General features: G+C 38.3%; 1 protein-coding gene across 1 annotated transcript in view; it reads left to right on the plus strand.

The window, feature by feature from the left end:
* FAM19A4 (family with sequence similarity 19 (chemokine (C-C motif)-like), member A4) overlaps positions 1–20,891 on the plus strand; it is a 50,309-nt gene extending 29,418 nt beyond the window's left edge. The window contains exons 3-5 of the mRNA XM_010291276.1: positions 10,670–10,825; positions 19,588–19,712; positions 20,826–20,891. Of these exons, the coding sequence (XP_010289578.1) occupies positions 10,670–10,825; positions 19,588–19,712; positions 20,826–20,891 (347 nt within the window). The remainder of the gene's footprint in view (positions 1–10,669; positions 10,826–19,587; positions 19,713–20,825) is intronic.
* Positions 20,892–23,209: the final 2,318 nt, after the last annotated feature.

A 23,209-nucleotide genomic window follows, 5' to 3' on the forward strand; every position in this document is an offset into this window, starting at 1 on the left:
GAATGAAGTATATCCCCTTTTCTGGCTTACCTGGGTTTTTTTTTGGCCAAGATCTAGAAGGATATTCAAGTGTCTTCCTGCTATTTAAACATCTCATCTCCATTGTTTTCAAATAGATTTCATTGTCAACATAAGAACTGGACATCTAAAAGCCCTTGGGAATCTGAGACTTCCTCTTCAATTTTACCTCCTTTGAGCCTCCAATCCAAATATGCTTTGTCAAGTATCCTACGACTAAGCCAGTGACTGTCTTGCTACATATAGGTGTGGGAAAGTGCTGTTATTGCAGCTGCTACATCACAAAATAAATGTGCTCAGTTATCAGGGAGCAAATTTCCATCTCATGGTCAAAAAAACCCTTCCAAATACAATAATCTGCAAGAGTCAAGAGCCTTCTTAGTCCTTTGAGTGATGACAGTGAGGCTTGAATATGATTCAAGGATTGAAATACCAGACTTTCTTCCAGAGTTGTAGTCTCTTTCTGTCAAAGCCAAGACATGGTGTGGAGGGAGACTTCTGATGTTACTCTCCAGTCTGTTCCTGTTGTACAGGTTACAGGCTACAGTGTCTTGTGTGCCATTTTAAAGTTATATTTTAATTTTTCACTTTAAGCTGAATGGCTTAATTAAAATGGAAGATCTATGTAATCTACGTAATTGTCAAGGACTGTCCATTTTAAGAAGGGTTGGGTTCTGGGGTTCTTGGAAGGGGATCTGTGGAAGACAGGAAGTTATGTCTTAACCTGTAGTTCTTCCATTTCTGCAACGGGTCTGTTAACACTGTGTTTTTACTGATTCATACAGCTTTTTCATAGCAACTCGCATTGTAAGCCTGGGTGAAATACCTTTATTTTTGCTAGTTGCCAAAACAAAAAAAAGCAAATTTGGGTAGAACAAGCAGTGTTCTGACTGCAAAAAGGCCTTTTGCTGCATAAGATCATAGGATTAATAATATAAATAACATGGATGAAATAAGGTGAAAGATCAGCCTAGGATGGGTATTGTGGCAGCACCCATTTGTGCATGCACATAGTTATTGAACACAGATCTCCAGATACGGCTCTCCAGACTGCAGCTCTCTGGGATTTTCTTGGGCTACAGCCTGCAATTGACATGTCAAAATTTTAGATTTGCATCTTCATACTTAGGTAAAGAAGATTAAAAAGTGAAAGTGGAGGGGCTCAAGAGATCTGCAGGACCTTGAAAAGAAAGACAAGTATTAAAGGTGAAGCTTTGAAAAAGTGTCATCAGTATGAAGTAGGAAATGCAGAGACCCTTACAACTTCTGAATTCTGACATTCTTTTTAGTTATTATTTTATTGTTAGCTGTATAACAGGGTCATGAGTTATAATGCAGGCCTATGGGAAATTGTTATCAGGTTCTGATTCTCATTTTATTTGACTGTGACTATGTTTTATTGTTGTCCCTTTCACTGTTACAGCGTAGCATAAAATGGTGGGCACTCTCTAAGATTATTTTTTTTTCCACGTAAGAAAAAAACCCCACCATCATTCAATAATACTGACTAAAAAAATTCTATTGGCATTCTGGAAACCTCACTTACGCTTTGCACTTATGGATATAATGGTTAAAATAGCTTAAGTTCAATTAACTGTTCAGCCAGGTTGGATACAGTCTGCACATGCTGAAACCGTTTAAAAGTTCTCATGCCACCCAGAATTAAAAATGCATTTGTGCAATTTAGTTTTATGGCCTGTTATTGCTTAACTGGCAGCTGGATCTTATGCTTGGACTGCTATGATGTTTTCCTTGTCCATTCCATCGGAATAAGCCCAAGATAACAATTACAGTTATATAAAACCTGATATAAAATGAGGCAAACTCTGAAAATAATTAATCACTGGTGATCAAGACATAGGGGCTTTTCCAGGGATTAAAGACCAGCTGAGGAGCTGATGGCCTGGTGCCCAGTGCATTAACTGATCTGATTGCTTGTAACGTTCCTCGAAATTCTATTTGCCTGATTTGCCTATTGCATGAAAATTTCATCTCACTTCAGCAATGAAATGTATCATTCAAATTTGAAAATTATCCACTGGTCCTATTTTTTTGCAAAAGACAGTTCCACTAGCAACAAATACTGCTGCATGATTTTAATAAACACAGAGCAATTAATGAAAAGAGAGATTCACTGCCAAAGTCAGTGCTTTAAATTAAGACTGTCAAACAGGACAACCACAAAAACTTTCATAAACCACACCTTTTAATGACAACAGTTATGTCTGGATCTTTCTTGAGCAGATTCTCAAATGAGTGTTAACTAATGAATAATTATTAATTTGCCTACCTCTAACTGCCAAATTCAGGCACAGTCCTATTAGTTTACAGTCTCATAAAAATAATTTCTTTTCAGGAGGGAAATGCACCTTTGCATTTAAAGAATAAAAATCAGAAAAGCAGAAGTTCTTTATACCTTGTAAATTTGAGCTGTTTTGAGTACTGAAACGGAACAGAGTACAAGTTTCCTTGGTTGCCCTCCTCAGTTTTATCCATTATACTTGTGCATGTACCAAGATTCAATTTTCACTTGAAATGAAGAAAATGCTTCTTTCCCAAACATCTACTTTGTTTTCTGACAACTGCCATTTACTTAATCTGCAGAGCCTAATGACTTAGATGACAATTGCTGTTTCATATGCTCTAAACAAATACCATTCTTGTCTGATGAGTGACCTTGAACTGCATTAAAAATACCTCTGGTATTTAGTAGATTACAAATATTTGTTTAACACAGCTAAGCCCAAAATGGTCATTTGATATTTCAGGTGATGGAGGAATGCTCGGAAGGGCACAAGGCCTAATCCTCAAAGTTTATTTTGTTGCATACATGAGACAGACTTAAGGGTTTTTCTTTTCTCTTCTTTTCTTAAAGTTTATGATAATATTAAAGGAACTTCTGGCATGCCATAGATATGAAGTAATAAGTCATACAAGTACAGTACTGAGTTTGGGTATGGTGAGCAGCTGCAAATGGCAGCAGGCTGCTGGGGACAGCGAGCTCACCTGGGCTCCGGTGCCTGCTAGGGCTGCGTTGGTGACCTCTTGGTCAGCATGGCTTCTGCCATTGATGAAGGGCTGGTTATGGATGTGGATGTGATAGTCCTTCCCAGTTTACAGTCCCGGGTATGCTACTTTTGCTTTCCTATTGCAAGAATGATGCTGGTTTTAGAGGCCATCAGCCCTCACAATTGGGGCAGAAAATTTAATTTTTGCTTACAAACTGGTGAATAACCATAAGCCTGGCCTATATGGGTGTGTCTGTACCTGCTTTCTTCAGGCAAGCAGAAGTCTCTCTAGGGAACTACTTTCATTCTTTTTCCCTTTCTCTCGTGCTAAATTTGTGAAGGAAGGAACAAATGAGAGAGAGTGGTCTGCATATAATAGAGAGAGTGAATGTTAACACAGGACATGTGGGAAATACTTCTATATTACAGAGCACAATGTTGCTCATTTGCTACAAGTTATGACAGAAAACCAAATCTTTCTCTTGTATTTTTTTCTCTGCCTCACCTAAAATAACTACACGGTAGAACTTTTCCTGCAGGAAATGATTAGCACCACTTTACTCCGAGGTACTTTATGAAGTTTTAAGCTCTTAGATTTCATTTGTACAAGCTATATGAGTGCTTGAACCGGGATGAATATTACTGCCTGTCCGAAAGGCAGTCCTTATTGATTAACTTCAGTGTAGCACCCCATCAGCAAGAGAGACTCATGTTTTAATTTGTTTTTGCTTCCAGGTCACTCTTCATCCACCTTTCTTTTCATTTGCAGCAACTTTTCCCTCCTCCCTCCCCCATTTACAGCACCTACTTTGGTCTTGGTTATTTTGATTTATCGACCACTCAGATTTAATGCTTCATTCCTTGGAGAAGTCTGAGTGCTTGTGTGTGATCTAAGGTCACCTGTGCTACTTATTCCAGGGGACTTTAATCTCCATATGGATGTGACCTCTGACACTTGCCAGAGAATTCGCTGTATTACATGATTCTCTTGAGCTGTGTCAGCATGTTCCTCCACCTGCACTGAAAGGTTATGCTTTTGATTTCATTAAGTTTTTGGGTCTCATTATCAGAGTTTGAGGTCACTCACCCTTTTTTCAAATATACTTCTAGATCTACTGTACCCCTAGGATTCCTCTCAAATTAGTTTCTTGTTTTGAGAGTTTTTCTTTTCCTCAGGTGTCACTTCTTGCCCAAAACAAGTTAAAGTAGTTCAGTGCTGGTTCCCTAGTTATCCACTTAAAATGATGATTGTGATTTTTGTACATGCCATATACATGCCATATTAGTGGCTTCCACAAACTATGAAGCATAAATGTCTTGATTGGAACTAAGGCTGTACCTTTATGGGCTGTGAGAAACTCTGTGGTTGAAACCTGCACATTGTGGGAACATCAACCTCAATTCCTTCATCTGGGAGATCATTGTATCTTTGCTTGCTTGTTTTGTTACAGATGTTAGCTATAGTAATCACGATACTGCTATGTATTTGAAATGTGAGAGTCATCAAAGAATCTTTGGGTTGGAAGGGATGTTTTAAGGTCACCTAGTCCAAACCCCCTGCAGTGAGCAGGGACATCTTCAACTAGAGCAGGTTGCTCAGAGCCCCGTCCAACCTGACCTTGAGCATATGGGTAGCAAAGTGGGTTCCTTGCTCCCTTTTTTGTGTGTGCACGCGCGCTACATCTTACTTTGCTTATTATCATGGGCAGGTGATTATGGGAAGATATTTCTTGTCTGTTTATGCATAGAGCAGTTGAACTGGCCTTTTGTGGCAGTTCTGGACTATCTCTGAACAGTCCCTTACTGCCAACAAGTGTAAAGGTAAAACTTTACAAGTGAAACTGGACCCAATTTTATATGCAGAGACAATTTATAAGAAAGTATATATATATATAAAAATATTGTATATCCTTGAGGAAGGAGAGCATTGAAGTCAGGACCTTGACATGAATGTGAAATTATTATGAAAAAATCCAGTGGTTGATGGAATGCTAGTAGAGAAAAGCTGTGTTGAGATTCTCAGCCTAAGAGGCGGTGCATTAATTTTACATTCTAAGTGTCTTTTAGCTTCTTCTCTTGAGAAAAGGGGTGTCGTCTTTAGAAACACCCATTCTCCCTTCTCCCCTAAAAAACCACCCTGAGAGATGGAAAGGGTCTCATAAATATGTTAGGTAAAAAAATGTGAAAAATAGAAAATGTTATTTCCTTTAATGTATGTGTTTTTCTAAGAAAATTTACCTCTTTGTGAGTGCTTATGTGTGTTCATGTATTTGTAAGCAAAAGCCAGCATGATGTGAAGGTGGAACAAATGATAGACTGGCATCAAACTTTTTAGAGTGCTTTCCTCTTCCAAACAACATCACTGGTGACTTCTAAACTCACTTGTATCTCTTACTGTTGTCTGCAGTATTAGGTTCCATAGCCATTCATCTCCCTATTGACAGGCATCCTTTTACCCTTTAAATAAATGATGCAGTTGATTTTGTGCAGGCCAAGCTTGCTGGTTTTGAGGCTTACTGAAGAATGTGCTGAGCTAGGGTCCTGTTGTCCTACTATCTAGATGTGCTGTTATCCACAGCACTAGTTGCTTTCTTCATCAAAGAGGACAGTTTATGAAACAGAGATAAAAACTCCCTTTAAATGTGTCTTTTCCATATGTTTCATAGCCAAGAAATTAGAAAAAGAGGAGGTTATTCAGGATTTCTAAGGGCATGGTGCCTGTATGTATATTGGATTGAAAGAGTACTCTTTGGGAGTGATCAAAATTAGTCATAAAGATGAAATGGATATGGACAGAATTGGCTAGCAACCTTCTGGAAGCCTTCCTCTTTCTTTGATATTTTCCTTGTAGTTTTGAAGTACATCACTGTGATGTTTGATATTTTATTAACAATAATTATATTTCCCTCTTTTCATTTGAGGATTTCAAAGAGTTTTAGAAGCATTAATTGCATATCTGCCCCCTGACTTCTATAAAGAAATTGAAAATAAGGTCTTGTCAAATAAGTTAGTTGAAAAAAATGTATTAAACTGAGAATAAACAGTTCAGTGGTGATTATTCAGTCAACTGTACTCACAACGCTTGTGTGGGCTTGTAATGTGCAAGCCTAATAACTTCCTTGTTTGTACTTTCTTGTTCTTCAGAGATGATGACTGCCTTCTCAGAAAGCTATGAAGGCTGCCTAGCAGCTCTACACAGTCCATCATCTTCTGGACTGGAAAGCCCACAGATAACAAAGAAATGGTCACAGAGCCTTTGTGTGGCCAGTCCATAAGGTCATTAGGAAGCATTCTGGATGTGGGCACCTGAAGGCTGTTATTATCTGTAGGTATCTCATTACGAAAGGCAGCACAATTCATAGCAGGCAGTGTCCTGGAGGTTGCTTCCATTAGCAAGCCCTATCCTGTTACGTCTGTACCCTGTATGGAGAGATAGGGAAAGTGTCCTTAGTGAACTTGACTACCGTTGGCATTTCTAGGGAAGTTAAGCTGCAAAGAAATTGGGATATGGAGAGCAACACATGTGCTAAAGTCCTGATCAGAGGTAACCCAGAGCCCCATAGTTTTCAACATTCATCCTCTGCCCTCCACAGTGCCTGGCTGGCAGACATCCTCTCTTTGGTATGCGGAAGGTGTTCTATGGCAGGAACCTTTTGCTGGTACTGTTGCTGATAAAATGTATCTTTGCTTGGAGAGTTTTCTTATTTAACTGTGAAGATGTAACTGAATTTCAACTACAAATATTGAGAGCCCTTAGGTTGCAGATCTGAATAGGTTTACAGGTGAAGAGCTATAAATTTATGGGCTTTTTATAAGTGAGCCCAAAGGGACTTTGCTCTCCAGAGCCTGGCTTTCTCCCTATCTCTCATTGCGGTTCTCCCTGAAATGGCTTTCTTGGTGTGTCTGGAGTAGAATTCACTTACTGTGATCTTCACACTTTAAAAATTCTTCAGTCCCTGCTCCTCTAATGCCTTGGCTTCTTGAGAATCCATTGACTATAAAATATTTTAAGGCTGTTCCTGATTTTTTTTTTCTGTCATTATGCTCTCAGCTGTACCTTAAATATACTTTAAACCTGAGATGAAGGTTTATCTAGTGCAAGATGGAGATTAGAATGTGCAAGAGAGTATTTTTATATTCTTTCTTTTTCCTGCCTTTGTGTACATGAATGTAGATACAATCTAGGTAGAGAATAGGCTGAGTTGATGGTTAGTTCTGAAGATACTCTGTGAGTTTTCTTAAATCTGAAAGCCATTCTGCAAACTGAGTGCTTGTCCTCTAGATCGCTGAACACTGACAAAAATGGGACAGAAAGCTAGCATGCTATCACTTAGCATTTGTTCAGCACCTGTTCACAGATGTGTCTGAGTATTAAGAAGAAATGTGTATGGTGTTCAGTAGAATAAAAAGTGTTAAGATGTGCCTGAACAAGCAGGAGGAAATATAGATGTGAATATGTAGGAGGGGAAAGACTATTACAAGGGCAATCCAATTAATGCAAATGATGCATGCAGATGTCTTTGGCTTTTTAGCACCTTTCACAGTTATATTCCACAAGAGCTGCACACTAGGGACAGGGGAAGAGAGCATTGTCTTCCTTTGCATGTACTTTCAAACCTTAGCATCCTACCCCTGTCTGCAGATGCAGAGGGGACACTTTCTCTTACCTGCTTATGTAGCTGTGAAGCATCAATAAGTGTACAGTAAAACAGCTACTAAACCAAAGGATGCATTCATGAGGTAACTTAATTTTGACTTCTGTAAACATCTGTGGGCCTGTTGACTCCTTCAGCACTGTCACTGTTTTAAAATTCAAACAAGAGAATTGAAAGTGAGCTTCAGGTTTTTTGGTCTGTATGCTCAGGGCCAACCTGTTTGATTTATTTTGGTATTGACTTAACAGGACTGTTCACCTAAAGGAAGCAGGATTTGAGCTTGAAAATAGACATTCTTTCAGCTACATATTGATCGTTGGAGCTGGGTCCAGTCCATCTTTATGATGTACCTTCTGAAAAAATGGCTTCTACTCTTCTCTTGGCATCTGATGTCTGGTGAATAAAGACTTAAATTAAAAAGATCTGGCCGCTTGGTCTTTCAGATGAGATACATGGCAAACTCAAGCATGTGGCCTGAGCAATTTCTAATTTTTGCTTTTTTTCCCCTCCCTTATAAAATCTCCTTCTCAACAGACAGTCTAGACTGTGACCTTGCTCTCCTGAAGTCAACAGAAATTTTGTTGTTGACTCAAGTGAATGCAGGACCACCATTGTAAGCACTGTAAGAAACCAATGGATAATTTCCCTGTTTACTCCAAAGGTTTTGACTCAGGCTATAGACCTAATAAATAAACAAAAATATACTCTCTTAAATTAATTTATAAAATTAATCTCATTTTATAAAATCTTTTCTGTCAGAACTCCTGGCTGTCTGCTTAATATCTCCAAACATTGTCATGAGGAGTGTTTTGTAGAACAATACTTTGGAATGAAGTGGCACGGCCAATTTAATTTCTCTATTTGTGTATTTATTTTCCATATTGATTTGAGAGAAGCCACTGTCCTACAAGCTGTTAGCTGTTTTCATTTTTTTCATGTTATTATGATATGGGTATTAGGTACTTGCGTGAAAATTCACAATCTGCCAATAAACTTATCACAGTAGCTATGTAAGATACTTATACGCTCTCTTCAACATTTTTCCAACTTTCTGCAAAACACACTATGCATTTTCCTGCTGTAGCATGTTTTGTTTAAAAGCACAGTGTAGCTTTTTCCTCAGAAAAAAACATCCCTGTATATATAATTTCTTTTTGCATGTTGAGTGCACAAATAGTAAGACTAAAGTTCCTTTCGAGGATTGCATATACATAGTTTCTTGTCCATTGAGGTTGTTGTGAATACAAATTTGGCCACAAAAGTCAGGCAGCGCTTTAGCTGTTCTTGAAATACTTGTGAAACCAAAACACACACAGCAAAGGAACATTGCCAAGCCAATCTTTTAAAAAGTTATATGTATTTGAATACTCTCCTTTTTTTGAAAACTCCCTTAGAAGCCTAAATTGTGTTGCTAACTCTTTTAAAAGTTAAGTTTTCTCACTTAATCAACTCATAAAAATTTCTGCCCAAAAAATACAATGATCTTAATCACTCAGTAATACTTTGTCTATAAGGATGTAAGCCTGGCCATATTGCATCAGACCAAGGTGTTCTCTATCTCAAAATCCTGTGTCTGGTATTAGTTAGTAACAGATACTGTAAAAACAAACAAACAAACAAACAAACCAAAAACCGAAACATGCCCTCCTCCCCTCCAAAAAAACCCCCAAACCAAACACCAAAACAGGGCACGCATGGAGTAAGAAGGAAACAGAACAATCCTCCAGGCTTGCCACTTGGAGGATTGTTTGTTTCTGAAGAGTGCTCTCCCCTTCACCTTCCTTTCTTTAGTCTGCTGTACCATTGATATTACACACACCTACACCAATATCTGTACCGTTGTATCTTCTCACATAAGGAGCCTGTACTGCTTTGATGGTGAATATTTTTGTTATTCTCAGTGTTGTCTCTCTGTCTAGCTCACTTATGAAAAAAACCCACCCTGTTCTGTAGCACTGTTAATTTACAAGGTGCTTTACAAACATAGATAAGAGTCATCCAAGGCTCTACTCTAAATAAGCTGAGACAAATGCAAGATGAAGCACTTGAAGGCTGTTCAGGAAAGTGAGGACATGGAAATGACTTATGAAAAGAGGAGAGGGGTTTTGTGAAGTGTGATTTCTGAGAAAGATTTTTAGGCAGTACAGAGAGTAAGTTTGGCAGTGCAGAAAAATGGTCAGGTGCAAGCGGCAGTGGAGCTAAGATGTGAAGGCAGATGCAAGGACAGGAGAGGAAGGGAAAATAAAAGAGAAATAGGGGACAGTGAATTGTGAGGAAAGGCACTTGGGAGGAAAGCAATAGGGTGCTTTCCTATTTATCACAGATTTCTTTAAAATATTTAAAGAATTTTTATCACAGATTTCTTTAAAACGGTCCGTAAGGGAACTCGAGCAATCAATATAGTTTGGCTTTTTTTTTTTGCATTATTTTTGGTTTTGTTACAAAACTTGACTATTTATGACAGCTTTTCAGCCTACCTTGTTCTTAGCCTACCTGCAATGATAGGCACAGCAAGCAATGCTTACATGTTATTATGTTAGAAAGTCTCCCTACTATCTAAGATAAGTCTCCCTTGTGTTAAACACTGTCCTGTCCATTGTGTCCATTTATGAAAGGGAAGAATTAAATATAAAACCTAAAGCAAAACAGTAAGCCAAAGGAAGGAGGAGTGTGCTCTGTCTCTGTATGTCTTCTTGTCCAATCCATCTAATTGACTACTCCAATCTACTTTTCTTCCTATGGCTTTGTAAGGGCCAGGGAAGAAAGATTGAAAAATTGATTTGTTATGATGATCTAATCTTTATTAGTAAGAATAGGATAAACTCAGGGAATAAACCAGGTCCTACAAAGTGCTTTGCTCCTTCGTCTTCCTGGGATTTAAACTGATGTTTGAGAGATTCAGTATCCTGTAGCACTGTAGGAACTTGCTTTTTCTATGTGCACTGATGTTTTGTTTTCCTCTCCATCATTTATCTCTGCAATTATTAGGCCAGCACCAAGTCAAGCAAGGGACATGTGAAGTTGTGGCAGTGCATCGTTGCTGCAATAAGAACCGGATTGAAGAACGATCGCAAACAGTCAAGTGTTCCTGCTTCCCAGGGCAGGTGGCTGGTACGACAAGGGCTCAGCCCTCGTGTGTGGAAGGTAAGCAGTCTCCTGCTCGCTCATGGTTCATTAAGATTGTTTGAGAAGTTTAGTCTCCTTGATTGTTTGACTTCCCACTGCCTCAAAAGCTAATCCTTCCTTTTGTTAATTTTGGAAACATCTCTGTGCATTGATGATAATGAGTCTGTGCATAAATCTGGGTGTAATTAATCCTCTTAATATATGTACTCGTCCATTTCATGTCTGTGCCAATAAAACTTGCTTAATTTTGTCACACAAGATTTCTCCTTTAAAACTAGTCTGAAAACAGCATAAGCCAAAAAATTCAGGCTTATGATAACCCTTCTAGTTGTTTTTAGACTTAGTAGCTTAACTGAAAATTCACTGGATTATAAATACAACCCTAAGACTGGGCAAGCAGATGGTGCTGGGACATCTGATTTTGAGAACTGTTCTCTAGATGAATGTTTCACGGTTTCATGTGCCTAGTGGTTTCTTATGCTGGACACGAATGCTATAATGATGCCTCATGTCTATTCAGTTTTTTGTATTGTAACCCCAAATACAGTAGCATTTAGAGAGCAGAGCAAGCATACTGCTGCACAGGACACAGTGTCTGAGCTAAGACACCTACCTGATGAAGGGAAAATGTGGTATAGTTGCCTTAGTCCATCACCTTCCTGGGTAGATGTTGAAATCCTCACAGAGCTTAGTATTGCCATTCTTATGCTTTTAGCAGTATAACTCATTTGAAGTTAAATTGCTTTCTTGTCAAATCAGAAGTACCTTCTGTATTTTTAGATGATATGTCAAACAGTAGAAATAATTTTGCATACAATAGATAGTAAAAGACAGGCATTGTTTTAAACTCGTTTATGGATTGCAAAGGTGACACTGTCTTTCCATGATAGAAAGGTATAAATGTATGATACCATAGAAGCTTAATTCAGTTTGTGGATGCAAACAGTTGCTGAAATGATTTAGCAGCTGTTTTTTTCTTCAAATATAATTGAAATTAAATACGGAAAAATATTATGAATGTAAGATTTTGGTTTCTAAAGTGGAAGCCTTTGATTCCCCCTCACCCCTTACGGTAATGCTTTAACATGCTTCGCTTATTTTTGCAAGCATCTGGGGCTACAGTCAGTGTTATTCAGTTGCTGTAGCTTGGAAACGAACTCTCCTTAGCCTCAGGATTAGATGTGTTTTCTCCCACTCTACGCATATCCTTCAGCAGGCTTTTACACTGTTGAATCGAGAAACAGTTTATGCCTATTTCAGTCTAATACAGGCATTTAATTTTATTTTCCAGCACTTTTTTTACTGAATGCAGGGCTGTTTAATTTGCCTATGTTTTTCTCTGAGCTTAAAGGGAAGGACATGCCCAAAGCACAAAGTTACTTTTATATTTTATAGAGCAATTGGCTTGTAGTAGTCTTTTAATGTTTTGGTTTTTTTTTTTTGAACTTCAGGCCTTATCCAGGAGTAGTTATCATGTAAATTAGGTCAACAATAGTCTCTGTGCTGTTGATCATGCATGATATGCACATGATATTTGGTACCTGTAGTTCCTACTGCAAATCATAGAATATTTGAAGTTGGAAGGGACCCGTAAGGATCATCGAATCCAACTCTCTGCTTCTCACAGGGCTATCTAAAACTTAATCATATGACTGAGAGCATCGTCCAGACCTTCTTTGAATGCTGACAGACTTGATGCCATGACCACTTCCCTGGGGAGCCTGTTCCAGTCACTGACCACCCTCAAATTATATATGTGCTAAACTGTGTTTGGACAAAATAAGAAAACAATGTAATTCACGTTCATAAGTATATGTCCAGAAAGTACCACCCACCTGTTGTGTCAGACTGCACAGTTTTTAGTCATACACAGAGAGATGCTTTTACCTATTGGAATTCTTGGTAAAAGTGGCTTAGTGCTTAGTAGTTTTTATTGTAGATACGGTTAAGTATGTTCTGTTTGGATTTTAGCAGCTTTACACACACTCAAAAGGAAAACAGCTCTGTGCGAGTCATGCTAGGAAACAATAATAAATAGGATTTATGTTCTGTTTGGATTTTAGCATCTTTACACACACTCAAAAGGAAGACAGCTCTGTGTGAGTCATGCTAGGAAACAATAATAAATAGGATGAGATCAGTCTCTCTTATGTTGACATAGCCGGTGAACTTTTCTGGGTTTGCATGTTTCAACTGTTCTTGGGCAGCAGCAAAAAGATCATTGTAGCTGAGTAAATGGGATCGTATTTTGTGTTCTGTGCAGAGCAGCAGCCTTTATAAAGCTATTGGAATGTAATGATGTTTTCCTTTCTTGACCAAGCAAATGGATGGTTATGTAATTAAATAATTACAATTCATTTTGAGATCTGCATGATGATTTTACAGAAGTCTGCTTTTTCTTGCTATTTTTAAATGAGGGTCTGATTTCTTTTTCAGTCTTAACAACCTGGGAAACAATGAGTTGATACTAGCTTTCCTTTAGGCCAGGCAAGCATATTACTAGTCATAGATTGTAGGTGCTCCATGAGAAATAAAGACTACTGCAAGAAACAGATTCTCACAGAGTATGGAAGACTGCAAAGGTCTGGGACTTTAGCAAAGTCTAGACAAATTGTACTTACCGTTCTGTTCTGGACTTGAACTTGACGTTTGAGCAACTTTCTGCTATAACCTGTTTGGATTCCCCCCCCAATAAATTGTAACCAAATGAAAATAAGCCTTCTTCATTTGAAATCTTTGCATCTGGTTTTAGTATTTGTTTGGATTTCCCCTCCTCCCAATAAATTGTAACCAAATGAAAATAAGCCTTCTTCATTTGAAATCTTTGCATCTGGTTTTAGTATTTTACAGATTTTTAATTTAGTTGGGTATTTTTCCGTAGTTTTTTCAGTCTTGCAACATATGGGTTTCCTGACCTGGATACCACTGGGTTTCAGTGACAGCTTGTTTGTTAATTTGGGTGGGGGTAGAGCCTACTGCATCAAACAGAGCTCCTTGTTGGTGTGTATTGGGCGTTGTGCCCTTTGGTATACATAGGCCATGAAACAGGCTTGTAAAGCCCATCATCATGTTTTTTAGGATACAGTCATAGGCCAGCTGGATATTTACATTTTGAAATAAGTTGACAGATGCTAAAGAATTTTACACAAGGTCAGATTTAATCAGCAGTCTATGGGAGCAGCACTATATGTTAAGGCAAAGCCCTGCTCAAGAAGTTAGTGAATACATGTACCAATATTCACAGCTACCAAATTTCAGGAAGGCCCCCTATTTGAGCCAAGTCAGGCATAGACCTACACCTAGAAATGATTATTTTTTTGACATGGTATGTGCTAAGGAGGAAACTAAGTACTTGTGTTACAGACAAAATGATAGATATCCAGGTGAGTTTCAAGGAAAAGGTGTTGAAGTGGTGCAGAAAGGAAAGTAAAAGCTAATTAAATCTTGCAAATACATAAAGTGAAAGACTTAAGTGCCTTGATGCCTACAAATCAGTTGTTTTCCATGTTATGCAGTAATCCTTACTGTGTTGTGGGGCCTAACTGACTTTTATGGAGTGCTTTGCATTTCTACAGTGTTTCATCTCAGAAACTTTAAATATTGGTAGTAGGAGAAGTCAAAGTACTTCATTTAAAAAGAAGGATATGAAGGTGAAAATCAATGTTTGTTATAGACTGAGATCTTCCTAGCATTTTTACAAGCACAGTAAAATCACTCTTCATAGCCTAGATGAGAGTACAGGGCAAGAACTCCTTGGGTCAGGATATCTTTTATCCTTTGCCCATGATAAAACACTTACTTAGATAATTGCATGTTGGATACATCCAACAAGAAACTCTGTCATTTGTGTTGTGAAAGCTATTGACAAGCATTGGCAAACAAAGAAAACAAGGTTAGTTTTTCTGTACATGTGCACACCTCATTTTCCTGGGTGTTATTTGAGCTTCCAAGTACAGGCCCATCTGATACTTTGAGAAATGTTGCTGTAGATAAATTGAGCCACTGAACTCAGAAAAAAGCGGAGCATATGAAAGAAGTTTTTAAATATGCAGAGAGGACATACCATGCAGCCTGTCTACCTTGCCTTGAGTTGTAGCTATACTGTGATTGCAGCTATAGAAAATTTTGCTTGGCAAAGGTCAACCTGTTCTTCCGTCAATGACTTAAATTACATTTAAGGTAGTCATGAGATTTTGTTTATACCCATTTTCTTTATGGAAGTAAACATCCTTGAGTAAGCACCTCCAGCTTGTCTAGCAGCTACTGCCAAGAAGATAAAACATTAATAACTGTTGTCTGTAGAGTAGCTATCTTAGAGGCATTTAACACATTTATCTAAGTAAATCATCACTGGCCAAATCATCTTCCATGCAGGCAATTCTATTAGTACTAGAATTTATGAGGAGGAAACACTCAGATTGGAAAAAAATGTGAATGGGACTAAACAATTGTTTAAGAATTTTCTGTAGGGCCAAAGAACCACAATGAAGGAAAAGGACAAGTGTGGCTGAAAGCCCATCTGGGTTCCAGACTGAAAGGAAGAGAGCATATGGAAACAAGATGACAAAAAATCAATACACAAGGAATAGATAAAAGAAGAAACAGCTGGGAAGATTTCCCTCCCACTGTTTTTGAATGGATTTCGGGATACTTGAGAATTCAAAAGGATGTCAGTATTCAAAGAAAAAGAGGAAATATACAGTAGAATGAGTAGCATACTGAAAATTTATATGGAAGAGAGCTAAATCCAGCAGAGCAGGAAAGACACCTGCATTTGTCCAGACTAAAGACAGTATGAATTTTCTTGTTCAAATAGAACATACAGTAATCCTTAAAATAAAATTGTCCCATAATGCATGAAATATTGACATTCTTAATGCTGAGGCAGGTCAGTATCACAATTTTCCTTTTGTTAAGTTAACAGGATGAGGAGGTACTTTCTAACTTATTTTTAACTACAGAAGGTGCTAACCAACATCTACTGGCATAAAATTTTTTGTTTTGTTTTGTTTTTTAGTTCTGATTCTGTGTAGTTTAGAGTCCTAACAAGCTGATGTGATATCAATTAGCAAGGAATTCCTGGAGTACAGATCACAAGAGTTTATGTGGCTTTCTGAAAAGAGATTTGCCAGACACTACTGATTCCCTTTCCAGAGGAGTTTTCAAAACTATACAGAGAGTTTCTGGGTTTGATACATGTAAGCCCAGGTTTTCCAAGTTACCTTGGAAGATAAGTTATTCAACTAAGGATTTGGTTACTAAATACATTTGAGGATTTAAGTCTCAGTTTTTTGTAAGCTATTTAATTTTGAGCCATATGCCATTGTGTGCGCTTGCTCAGTGTCAGTTATCTAGCATACCTCAAAAACACATCTCTCCATAGACTCATCAGTAGGAAGTGGTAGTCAAATGGCACATACCTACCAGGATTTCACAGTTCTTAGCTCTACACCTGACACACAACATTTTCAGCAGTGACCCGAAAGCAAATATAGAATCTCTCCTGACAAAATCATGTCCGGATTTCATCCAGTAGGGCAAAGGAGTAATTAATGACAAGCCCAACGCGTTCGCATGGCATAGTCCTACTCACAGGAAGTTGAACCTATTTGAAAGAACTGCGTTAATAAAGGCAAATGTATTGTGATGTGAAACTGAAGAAGTTCAATCAGCTCGGCTTATCAGGCAGAAGATTGAAAAGTTACTGGTTTGTGGCACGTTCAGTGCCTTCACAGGGGGAAAATTATGATTGTTAACAGGTGTTGTAATGTAGGAGAAGAAAGCACAACAGAAGAGGTGGGAAGAGAAAGAAAACTAGGGCTGTGTGGTTCATGCTGAGATTGTTTAACTGTTAGAAAAAATGACAATGGGAAAAGTTTCTTTCTTCACCTGTCCCAGATTGGCTTGGAAAACACTGTGTAGCCAAACACAAATCGGGGCACAACACACTGAATTGTGTGAGGCAAGATGAGATGATATATTGACACCTTTTGGCTTTACTCTCTATGAACCTACAGTTTCCATGGAGTCATGTTATCTAGGGAGCGATGTTAGCAGATTTATTTCTGGCTGATTTCCAGCAAATCAGCTGGCTAGTGTCAAACTAAAGCAGTCTCCTTTCCCTTCATGAGAGTGATTATGTATGAGAGTGACATAGCTGCTCTCATTTCTTAGGAAAGTCATCTGTTGAAATCCTTCCAAGAGTGCCTCAATCTGAAAAGAAGAGGAAGCCTTTATATCCTCCAGTGAGTTGCACAGTTACAGGGATAGTAATAGTTAAAGAACTCTAGCTATGAAGACGAGCCTAAGTCTCTGATGGAGAATTTTAATGGAGTAATCTCAGGGGTGTGTTTGACAAAAACAGCTACAGCCAGTTAGGACATATAGATCAGCAGAGTGGACATTACAACTACAAAGAAATTGGACATAAAATGGATGTAAGAATTAGTGGATTTCTACAGCAAAGATTTGGGAATTTGCTGGAAACTAATGGAATGAGATCTGTATTAAGTATTTCAAAGTGTTGCCATTACTCTGAGGAGAGGTATTTGCACAGAATAGAAATCAGTCAACAGAAGGGTAGGAGTCACTTTCTATGGAAGTCTCCAAACAAGAGATGAATAGAAGGTGAAATATGCAGTCTGTTGAAGAGCTTGTGGAGCTTGTTTGAATTACAGATTGACTCATCCATGTTTCCCATTCACATCTGTGTTTGTTTTAATGGAAGATGGTACTGCTGGAGATGATGGGCCAGTCTCACTATCTTAGTTCCGCATGGGCCAGGAAGTTGCATGGGCACAACTGGTCAAGAATGCTGTGTTAACCTATTTCTGTGCTGCACTTTTGGCCAATCAACTAATACCATTTTTTTTTTTTTTCTCTAATCTGGTGTTAGGACGAGGTTGATGCAGGTTGTATAGATATATAAAAACTGCCACATTTGGTGCATTTTCTATGGTCTGACAACATATTGCACCCAAACCAATATGAAAAAGATTGGATCTAAGGAGTTATTAGAGTAACTGAGGCACAAGGCATTCTAGGTACCTGCAGGAAACTGGTGAGTGAGGTGGTTTTCAAGGTCTGACGTTGAACTTATTTTTTTAGCGTAACACTAACTATATGAAAGCATGTTCACATGTCATAGCACAGGTGAAGTCTCTGCATGTCATCTCATCCACACTCACAACAGCACTGTGCAGAGCTGTGTAATGCAGTAGCCAGGCCTCCCAGGAGGACTCGCTGGCTTTGAAGACACAGCTAGCTTGTTACCAGGATTTCTGCTTGCTTAGGGACCTATGCACATGCCCTCAGTCTTCTTGAATCTGTCCTTCTAGAGTTGCTCATATTTACCTTAAATAAATGTGGTATAGAAATAGAAACAAATTTAGAAAGCGGCAGAGATATAAAATAGATGACTGGGCTGTATGTCTGGAGTGGAAATGATCCGTCACCTCCTAGGAAGCACAATGAAGTTTCATCTGGTTTGTCAACAATCAATCAGCATCAATACAAATGATCTAAGATCCAAATTACTCCTGAGAGGAATAATGCATTTATTTCATAATTTTATGATATTGAAGGAATAGTTCATAAAAGCCAAACTGGTGTTCCAGAAGTATATTTTTCATAGTGCTTTTCACGTAGATTTACAGTGAATGTGCAAAACAAAAGTAATTGAATGAACATTTCAGCAATATCCTGATGTCAGCTTGCCTGCTTGTCACCCTAATTTGAAGGTTGCAGACGTATGAATCCACCTTGAAATTAAAAGGAGAAAAGTGCTTTACAAGAAGCAGACTAAATTATTTTTGTTCATCTCGTTTGGATGTGGTATCTTTTAAAGCATGCAATTCAATATTTTGTGCAGCTAGTAGAATAATGCAGACTAACTAAATCAACATTTCATCTGTATTTTATTTCAAAATCCAATTTAGATTATGTAAGTTTGTGATCTGATATATTTAATAATAATTTTTTGTGATTTGATGAATCCCAGGAACAATGCAAAACTGAGAAATGCATGTAAATTTTTTCGGCAGTATGTGGGAAAATATATCTGTTGTTAATAGCAGTATTGTAAAGTCATGACTACGCTTGTAAAAATAACAAGCATGGTCTTATCAATGGAAATTGGCTTAACGATAGAAAATTAATAAATTTGCACAGTTAAGGTGTACTACTGTAGCCCTCCAAAATATACTGCAAAACTGGTAGTGTAACTGCAAGTAGATTTTTAGTTAATAAACTAACATTTTCCAGTGGTTTCCACATCCTTATCGGCACCATTTGCTGGCAAACCTCACATGCTTACATCTCTGTGCAATTCTATTTTCTCACCCAGTGAAGGGAGAAACTGGCATTTCTTCATCCAGTCTTGCATATGCATATCCGGGTTAAATAAGAAACCTTAGTTTCATTCTACCTTACAGCAGGTACTTGACGGAAGCATGTAAATGAAGGAGGCAAGTCATCTTTGCAGTCAGTGGGGATGGAAAGGCACTTCCAGAGGTCAATTCAAATGATGGAGTCAAATCAGTCTCTGGCGATGCTTGCCTGTCTTCACCATTTGCATATGGCAATTACCCTTCTGTGCTGGTGAAGTTAGCCTCATTTTTAACTCAAACTGAAACATTATGTTAAGCTATTAAAACAGTAACTGTTGGTTTCTACCTTTTGTAATCAAACAATTGAACAGCACAAAGACAACATCCCTACTAAAACGAACAGTATTAAAAAAAAGACTGTACTCTCTTTCTCTTTCCTATTTCTTTTGCTAGCTTCCATTGTCCTACAGAAGTGGTGGTGTCACATGAATCCCTGTTTGGATGGAGAGGACTGTAAAGTACTACCAGACTATTCAGGTTGGTCTTGCAGCAGTGGAAATAAAGTCAAAACCACAAAGGCAAGTACAGAGATCACCTATATTTAAAGGTGGCAGTGTGCTGATAGCACTTGCTTATTGCATTGCATCTGCGGGTGTGAGCGCCAGCACTGGACTTCTCAGTGTTTTGGAAAGTGATCATTAATGAAATTGTTCTCAGAGAGGGCCATGTTGGGTCAGAACTGCCCCTTCACTGCCAAGCTAGTTAAGTTATTGGGTGCTGGAGTCAAACTGAGGAAGACGCTGCTTCAGTCTTTGGTGAGCAAAGAAACTATTCAGCTGTGATCAGTGTTAGAGGGATAATCATGTTCCACGACCAGTTCTTCAATTTGCAGACTGAGTACATGGGTCCAAGGTCTTTGCCAGTGTCACCTAAAGTTAGATTCCTATGTTACTGAAAAGCCCTTTTAGCTTTTGAAAGAAGTAGCCTGCATTAGGAGTTGTTGAGAATCAGCACTGATGTCATTGGGAACTGTGGGACACTGAGCACCACTGGAAATCAGACTGATTCAGACAATTTCTAATTACAGGCCATCCTGTAGACAGCCTGTTTTTTTTTTTTTTAAACTTTGCTATGCCATCCTGTTTCTTAATTAATGGTCAGCAGAGAGAAAATATTATATCCTCTGTCTGCTTAACAATCTAAAATGAGTTCAGTGCATTGAAGTTCAACAAGTCATAGCAAACTGCGTATCTAAATGTATCATAAAACAGGAGTCGTTATCAGGCAATAGCAAGGCAAGACGTATGCTTAGCTTTTTTCTTTACAGCCTCTTCTAGTTGGGAATGAATGTCGTTGATTAGGTTACAGTCTGAGTTAATAAGCGAATACTGACAGCAAATGTTGTTTAATAAAGGTTATTCTAAGGAGTGAAAACTGTACTAATTGCTAGATGAAAGAGAGAAGATTAGATGGTTTGGGCAGCTGTGGTGTGATATAGATGGTCTAAAGCCCAGATGCTGACACTGGATGGTGGCAGGCTCACTGGAAAAATCACTGGACCAAACCAACCAGTCTGAAAAACTCTATTCCTGTTTTTAAGATCAGAGGAATTGTTGGAAATCAATATTATTTGTCAAGTGCCAAAGATGTAGTCTATAGTGTGTCTACATCCAGCTGTTCTCCTGTGACAGATGCTACACCTGAAAGTTGACCTCTACGCGCTAGAATCAGTACGGGTAGCTGCAGACAGTTATTGAAAGGTATAGATTACCCTCAGTTTTTCTTTTTTTTCACAGACACTGGGTTTTAACTACTCATATATAGATAAAAGGTAGAGTTGTAGCATCACACTGAAGGGTGAGATTGGTGAAGTAGGAGTTTTAGATATTGAGTGAGACAACTTCGTCTCTGGACATACCAGAAGAGAGCTGGTGATTTATACCAAAAGGTCCTTATTGGAAAAGGGTAAGCCAGGTTAATTATCCCTGATGCCTTCAACAGATACTAGAAGGATGAAGGGTAGAAGAAAGAACTTTATGTCGGCATTGATGACTGAAGGCCTGAGGCGTCAAGTCTTCATTCATGCAACTGTCTCTCCCTCCCTATGAACAGTTGCCTTTTAGTTCACTGAGGTCAACTGACCACATGAGTCATATAGCCTGTGTTCATGACTCTTGCTGTTAAACAGTGAAAAGAGGCAGCCTGAGTCAGTGGGAGTTTACTAATAGAAAGGCAGATTTGGCATGGATCATTTATTTTATTATCCATGACAAATATTGCAACCAGCAAACTACAGAATATGGTAATGCATTCTGATGAGTTTAGGGATGTCTTTATAAAGCTAGAGTGGGACAAATCATCCTGCCTGCAATTAGACCTGTGCAAATTCATCAACTCCAGTGAGTTTGTGTGGGTCTAACAGAGGGCAGAATGCAGCAATATGAGTGCAAATGTTGTTTCATTAAACTCTTCCTCTACTTTGCTAGGAGTAATGCATTTTGCATTGATTTTTATCACCGTAGGAGATTTCTTTGACGGGCATTTAATTGAAAGGATAAGCAAACAACTAGCACTTGTGCTTAGATGTGAATCATTCTGCTGTATTACTGACATGAGAACTGTTCATTTTCCTTGCATGGTTTTGTTTTCCTTTCGCTGCCCTGTGTTGTTTTAGATTTGAGCATCTTAAGGTAGGACTGTGTTTTCTTGTGCATGTGGTTAGCAATACATAAGGGAGATCCTGATTCTGACTGGGGTCTTGGAGTACTGCAACTGTGTAAATGTAGATGTGAATAATGAAGTTAGTGGTTAAACTTTACATTGAAATGATAAAGAGAGTCCTAACCTTTAACTAGTGATTGGCCATGTTAGAGAAGGGAACAGGCAGAGTTCCTTAAAAAGATGTCTCAGTCCCTCCCTTTTTAATTACTCTTCGCTAGAAATCTTCCATTGTTTGCTGTATGTGTCCTTTGTGTGGTTACTTCAGGGAAATAATTACTTTCATGCTTTTAAATACTTTGGTTTTGACCCACAAAAGCTTTTTCCATGCATTTACCTATGTTGTTATAAGAGCTACTTTTGGAGGCTGAGATTTAACATACTATATTCTCAGCAGTGACATTTCTAAAAGCTGAGGTCTTGTCATACTACCACCAAGCTGTTGTACTCCTGTAGCTAGCTCCTAGTATTGTACCTTTTGAGAATCAGTCTGAAATAATGAAGTTTGTCTTCTTTATTGGTCGAGTTAAGAAAGGACATGATTTGTCCAAGGTTTTGTGCCCAGCTGCAGGCAGGTTTCCATCCAAGCTGCGTTGTTTAGGATTTTCCAAAGTCAGGTGGGGCAAACTGGATGATCTCACAGTATGGCTGTGCCCATCCACAAGTATTCCCACGAGTACGTCTTTCTCCCTACTGTATCTTAAGGAAGTCCTTGATGACAAGCTTACATGTAGATGTCTGCTTGCTAGACAGCAAAAGCTGTGCTACAAAATCTGTCCTGGCATCCATAATTCCTCTGTAGGTATTTTGCCTGTCTTATAGCTGGTTTTCTCTGTCTACCAAGATATAGATGTTGCACAACTATAATGGGTAATGGTAGCTCCAGATTCTGGGCAAAAGCTTGTGGCACAGGCAATATTGAACTGGAAGGAAACTAGAATGGAAAGAAAATTTCCCTTGTTACGGGGAAAAGGAAAGTGTGATATAACTTTTTTTTTTATTTTAAAAATAAACCAAAGATTTGTCCAAACTCAGCTCAATCAAAGAAAAATGTATTAAATGCATCATTAAAACTTTACACAAAAAGGCTGGTATGAACTGTCTTATCTGACTATGCCCAGTAGTCCAAATTGTACAGCAGCCCGTGAGTCTCAGTGCTGGCATACTTAAATCAGAAAGATGCAGCAAAACCCTTGTGGATGATTATAGAAAATGTACACATACATGAATTTCTTCCAATTTAATGGTTGGCTTATGTCTAAAACACAGGAGTTGAGATCCATTCCATATTAATTTTTTTCTGTGTTATGTAGCAAAGATGATCTCATTACCATTTAAATTTCTAATCAATTTTTAA

The sequence above is a fragment of the Phaethon lepturus genome, unplaced genomic scaffold (genome assembly GCF_000687285.1).
Source record: "Phaethon lepturus isolate BGI_N335 unplaced genomic scaffold, ASM68728v1 scaffold13967, whole genome shotgun sequence".
NCBI classification, from domain to species: Eukaryota; Metazoa; Chordata; class Aves; order Phaethontiformes; family Phaethontidae; genus Phaethon; species Phaethon lepturus.